Here is a 5924-nt window from a genome sequence, read left to right as displayed (position 1 = left end):
ATGATAAAAGTTTATGGGGCTTTTTGCTGCTTGTTTTGCAGATATACACTGGTGAGAAGTCTTAGCAGGTACCTAGATGGGATGGTGCCGTGACTGAGGTGAAGCAGTTTGTCCAGGCAGCTTTAGATTCCACCAGCTGCTCATATTCAAGCACTGAAATACCTGATATTAAAAGACTTGTGAATAGTTGAGTATCCTGAGTACACTAATGTGTAGCAGTGCTTTTGAAATACTTAAAACATAGCCCACGTCTGGAATGGTGTGTGAGTGTTAGAGTGTTGCTTTATCTAGGTTATGTTCTCCTAACTGATCCATAGATTTTTATGGAGGATGCAGAGCCCCTTTTCACTGGAAAAGTATTAAATTTTAAATGTATTGACCACTGACTACTTCTGTGTTTTTCAGTGGCAAAAAATCCTTTGGTACACCTGAAGCATGCAACGGTGAAAAATAAGAAGAAAATCAGGAAAAAAAATCCAGTCAGTCCTGTAAAAAATATTCAGAGTCCTTTGAAAAACAAACTTGTTGGTAGCCCTGCAAAAACCATGGCGGCTATGTCTGGAAGCCCACAGAAGCTAATAGATGGTTTCTTGAAACAAGAAGGAACAGCTGCCCAGGTAATTTTAACAGTAGCAGCTTTGGGTGGAGCTGTGTCTGTTTCTTTAGACTGAGTCCTTGTTCACAAATGCAACTTTGTTTCTTTATTGGATTCTTTACCTAGGCACTTATCTCTGTGTGTGTGTGTGTATGATGTGACCATATTTGTCACACTGAGCATTATCAACTTTTGTGTTTGGAACAGCCAGGAGCAGTTCCATCAACTTCAGATTCTTCAGGCCCATCAGCTCTGCAGACTGAGCAGCAGCCTGGTTCGTTCAGGCCACAGGCACCCAACCTAGCTGGAGCTGTTGAGTTCAATGATGTGAAGTCACTGTTGAAAGAATGGATTACAACTATCTCAGGTAGGGGCTGTCGTGCAGGTGTTGGTCTGGCATGCATCACAAGGAAAACTACTTTTGTAGTAGGCTTTTTGTACTTTCTTCCTGCTTCCTTTCAGTGGTTATTTTTCACAGTAACCTTGAAGTTGTACTGCCTTGCAATCTTGAAGTAACTTGGTTCTTCCTACGCAGTTGTTATTCTGTGGCTTTGCCAGCTGCTGTTTCTTGTGTAACATCATTCAAAGCTACCTGCTTTTGCTCTTCAGCCCTTTCGTCAGGCCCTTGTCTTAGGTCTTGATGTTACTTGTGTAGGAGGTTTTCCATACCTTGTTCAGCACGTTACAACCACTAGGATGGAAGCTGTTGGAAGTCCCCTTCTATGAAGATAGTATTTTAGAGGCAAAGGATAGCGGGGGTTTTTTTTGAAAGAACTGCTGGAAGGCTGGAATAAAGTGCCAGAAGTATACCACCATTGCTGAAGTGTTGCTTGAATTTTAACATGATGTCAAACAGTGCCTTAGTATCTTGGGAAATGTGACCTGCAGGATCCTTTGTACCCTGGACTATTCTCCCAAGACTTTCAAAGCAGCCATTCCGTTCTAAATCCATCTTTCTTTTCCCCTGGGTTAATAATAGCTTGGTTGTCATTTGTTCTTCCTGAAGCAAAAGCAGAAGTTTATGAGACAGATTCTTTCAGGACCTTGCAGCCCTCTGACATGCAGAGCTTCAGATGCTGGGGGAGGTGTGGGAACACAGCAGTCCTGAGACTGGCCCCTGAGGCATCAGCACTGCAGAACTTCTGTTAGATTCCAATTATTTGAGGATTGTATTCTAAGTATACTTAGAGAAACTTTTTTTTTTTCTTATTACAGATCCTATGGAAGAAGACATTCTACAGGTTGTGAAGTATTGTACTGATCTAATAGAAGAAAAAGATTTGGAAAAGTTAGATCTGGTTGTTAAGTACATGAAAAGGTAGCTTAATTGCTTCTATTTGTGATATTTAGACTACTTCTGGTAGAACTTATGCACTAGATGTTTCAATGACTTCAATGTGAGGCCACAAGCCCAGTAGACATTCCATTAATGAGTGTAAACATTTTGAGCTTAAATTTTATTAAAAAATGGGGAGAGGGAGGGGAGAAGTTGGGCTGTTAAAATAAGTGGTAATTTGTGAAAAATTAAGAGTAGCATTTAATAGTGTTTGCAACAAAGTCTTCTGTTCCTAGACAAAGGGTCTAGGTTTTGTCAGCATTGCCCCTTTTCCTCATCCTTTCATTTATTGTGGCACCTTAGATCTTTCCTTTGCTTCATCTGATTTCATTTTGCTGTATCCAGCTACTGCCTCACCTCCAACCAGTTAAAATCACGTTTGTTACTTGGTTATTGTGCTCCTGTTACTCTCCCCATGAGTCAGGAGGCCCAAGTTCCATTTATGACTTGCTTACCAGCTGACACTTGGCTGTAGAGCTCAGCCTGAAGGGTTAGAGCTGGAAAATATTTATTTCACAGAACTGATGTACACCCAAAAGACTACAGCAATGTAAACGCCTCACCATGCTTTTGTACTATGGGATGCCTTTAAGCCCCAGAAAACGCAGGACACAGAGAGCAGTTAAGTGTTGTGGTGAATGCTGTGAGCACATGAAGCTCCTCAGCAGGCAGCTCTCCCCTTCCCGGTCCCTGTGCCTGAGCTCGGCACCGGCAGCAGTCTCTCCGGGGCCTGGGGAGGAGCGCAGGGCAGGGAATGGGGAGTGGGCTGCTGCACAGCTCTGCCTCTGACACTGCCCTTGGCCTGCCAAAGCTCTGGGTGCAGGGCCCTCGGCTCTCCTGCAGCAGTGATCCAGAAGGAGATCTTGAGAACACAGAGCTGCTTGGTGTTCCTTGAACACGTCCTTAATTTGCTTCTAGTAGCAGAGGAAGGGTAGAGGTAACTCACAGCTCTCTGTGGGCCTCCACGAGTTGGTTCTGTTTTTAGCAATAAACACTATAGTGTCCCTGGAACTTATTATTTAAGTGTCTTGGTCACCCTTGGCATTCACTGGAGGGAAGAAGCACAGCATCTGTGTCTTGGGATGAGGAAGGAAAGGTCAGGATCCAGCAGCTTGCCCTTTTGGGTTCTGCAGTGTGAAGGTGGTAGAAGGTCACAGCTTTGGTCACAGGTTTACAGCCACTGCAGAACACCAACACTGGCAGGTCGGTGTGACACCACCACACCAGAACTGCACCACTGACTGGCAGAGCAGCCGGTGGCACTGGGTGAGACATGGTGTACAGGAGCAGATGACAGGGCTCCACCAGGAGTTCACAGGGAACTGTCGTGCTCTTGTCTTCCACTAGGAAACCCCAAACCTACTGTAGAAAGGACTGGTGCTGTAATGGTAATTTTCTGCCTCTTCTTCCTGTTCCCCTTCAGGTTAATGCAGTCATCTGTGGAATCAGTTTGGAACATGGCATTTGACTTCATTCTTGACAATGTTCAGGTAGTTTTACAACAAACTTACGGAAGCACATTAAAAGTTATCTGAACTTGTAGTAAGGAGCTTGATGAGAGCCTGGAGCCCTCTGCTAGCTGTGCCATAAGTGCTTGTGAGGTATTTGCAAAGTGCATGATAGTAATGCCCTGAGTTTTTATAATTTCAAATTTCTTTTTAAACAACAAAGTGTTTTGTACATTTCTTTTCAGAAAGTGCCAAATTTGTCAGTATTGCATGTAAATAATTGTGTTAAAATTCTTTTATTGTAGTATAGAATCTATTTACAAAATGTTTGTTTATAAAGTTTTATGGATTTTTACAGTGAAGTGTTTACAGTTGTTTAATAAAGAACTGTATGTATATTTTTGTACTGATTCTATTTTGTGATGCTTCAGTTTGAATGTCGCAGACCCCTTACTAGCTTTGATGTCGTGTCAGTCATGCACGCTCCCCTGCCTGTGCTTTGTTTCATTCCCCGCTGACAGCAACCACAGATTTTAAGCCCAGGGAAGAATTTCAGCTCATTTTTGGGTTCATCCTTCAGACAGCGGCTGCTCCCACAGCCCGCGCGGCGCCGGCCGGGGCGGGGGTGCTACGTGTGCTCGTGGGGCCCAGGAGCAGGCACCCCAAAGGAGCGCTGCAGAGGAGCCAGGCCGGAGCTGACATACCCGAGTCCTCGGGGTCTCCTGCTCAGGAGGAGCCACGTTCCCATCTAACACCCCGTGCTTCTCCCCAGCCTGGGACACGCCTCTCCTTCCCACAGCGGGTCACAGCAGGAACGCGTCCCCGCTCTCTCTCCCTGGCTGTGGGAGGGAGGGAACGCACGCGTGTGGCGCTGCCGTTTGTGCTTTGGGCCAGTCTGCTGTTTCCAGACATACACCAGCCTCACACAGTTCTGTTTGGCCCAGTACATTGAAGCAAAGCTGTTCAGGGGCCTGGAAAGAAGGAAGACCACCTGACGAAAACCCAGGTGGTAAGGAAAACCCTGTGCTATCAAGTGAGAGGGCACAAGACAACAGGCACTAACCAACAGGCTTGCCCACAGGAGTTGTGCATTGTCCGTCAGTGGTGATGCTTAAAACCTGACTGCCTGAAGTCCTGGGCAACCTGCTCTGACTGCCCCTACCCTGAGCAGAGAGGTTCTAGTCTGGGTCTTTCAGAGCCCCTTTTTAGGTGCTGCTTTTGGAGCTGCCTTCTCCCTTTTTCTCCCCCTTTAAGAAAATGAGCAAGCTAAGGAACTGTTCACATCCATGAAGATGATGGTTGAAATTCAAACAAGGTTTCAGGTACACAGCTCTGGTTCTGCAACTGGTAAAGACATACTTAAAACTAGCACCTTATTTCCAAAAAAATGGGACTGAAAAGCATCACTTAGCTGAGTACAGCTCCTTAGTGGCTTTCTCTCTTTGTGATCCTTGCTTCAATCCCTTAAATGTTATATTCAAAAGTTACCTGCTTCCTTAAAGCCTTTCAAGGGAGGTATTTCACAGGCTCCACAGCAGCATCCTGTAAAACTAGTACAATCCTTTTCCCAGAGTTTTTACCTGGGGAAGAACACACTTCCACCACCGAGGAACACATCAGGAATGTATCAAGACCATGATGTTTGACATCTGGGTTCTTCAGTTAGCTTCCTTTATTAGTGTAGTTTTCATGATTGCATAGTTTGCAAAATAAAATGGTAACAATTCAATGCAGTCTCTTCACTGTGACCATTCTACTCTAAGCCACACAACCAGTGATGTGAATTTGCACCACACACCAGCCATAGTGTAAAGGACCTTTTCAACGGCAAGTTTAAAGTCTAGCAAACAAAAAGGTAAGCTAAAAGTTCCATTTCCTTGGTAATGGTTTCTGCACGGTCCAAATTCTAAAATTCGTATTTTTTTCCAACAAAAGAGTAATCTAAGTGACAGAAGAAATTTGACCAAACTGCTTATTGCAAGTTAAATTGTTGTAAATATTTTAAATGCTGAAAATCTCAGCTCCATGAAAGATCATTATCAATTTTGTGCTGTTTAGTGCTTCTCAACACGAGCTGTAAGTTACCTCAGGAGAGCACCTGACAGTGGTACACTGAGCTGTCCTCCTCAGCAGGGAGCCACAGGGGATTAGACTGACTGCTGGTCATTACAGGCACCAGCCAAACACCTTTTGAGCTGGTTCAGTCCCACCCCTCAGATGACTTGACAACTTTGACGCTGCATCCGAAGCCACCACTCACTTGCAGACAACCCTTCTGCAGGCACTTACCACAGCTCCGAGCAGCAGCTGGAGAAGAGAAGCCACCTCTGAACTCCCAGCAGCACCTCTGGGAACTGTGACTTGCTAAATGCTCAGAGCCTGCAGCCCCGGTGCTTCGGGTGCACCGTACGAGACAGGAGAGGAAGGAAGAGCTCCTGCTTAGCCAAGCACAGGGAGGCAAACCTCCCCCGGCACCTCCCTGTCCATCACAGCTCAGAGTGACACCTGTTTACTGAAGCAAACTGTGAAACAAATGGGCCACCAT

The 5924-nt window shown here is 45.3% G+C and overlaps 1 protein-coding gene across 1 annotated transcript; it reads left to right on the top strand.

Annotated features, from left to right (window-relative positions):
- The first annotated feature begins 484 nt into the window (after positions 1-484).
- On the top strand, positions 485-3777 carry REV1 (REV1, polymerase (DNA directed)). Its single transcript, XM_008946557.1, has 4 exons — positions 485-617; positions 803-962; positions 1811-1913; positions 3355-3777. Exons 1-4 carry the CDS (start codon positions 546-548, stop codon positions 3464-3466), a joined length of 447 nt encoding a protein of 148 aa, XP_008944805.1. The 5' UTR covers positions 485-545; the 3' UTR covers positions 3467-3777.
- Positions 3778-5924: the final 2147 nt, after the last annotated feature.

This window comes from Merops nubicus, unplaced genomic scaffold, assembly GCF_000691845.1.
Source record: "Merops nubicus isolate BGI_N331 unplaced genomic scaffold, ASM69184v1 scaffold23208, whole genome shotgun sequence".
Taxonomy (NCBI): domain Eukaryota; kingdom Metazoa; phylum Chordata; class Aves; order Coraciiformes; family Meropidae; genus Merops; species Merops nubicus.
The sequence above is the reverse complement of the archived record's forward strand: the minus strand, read 5'-3'. Positions and strand labels throughout refer to the sequence as shown.

What these genes read in the sequence shown, in the direction of transcription:
- REV1 (XM_008946557.1), top strand. Translation starts at nt 546, where the DNA reads ATGGCGGCTATGTCTGGAAGCCCACAGAAGCTAATAGATGGTTTCTTG. An exon ending in ATGGATTACAACTATCTCAG is followed by an intron (nt 963 to 1,810) that starts GTAGGGGCTGTC and finishes TTCTTATTACAG; the next exon opens with ATCCTATGGAAGAAGACATT. An exon ending in GTTGTTAAGTACATGAAAAG is followed by an intron (nt 1,914 to 3,354) that starts GTAGCTTAATTG and finishes GTTCCCCTTCAG; the next exon opens with GTTAATGCAGTCATCTGTGG.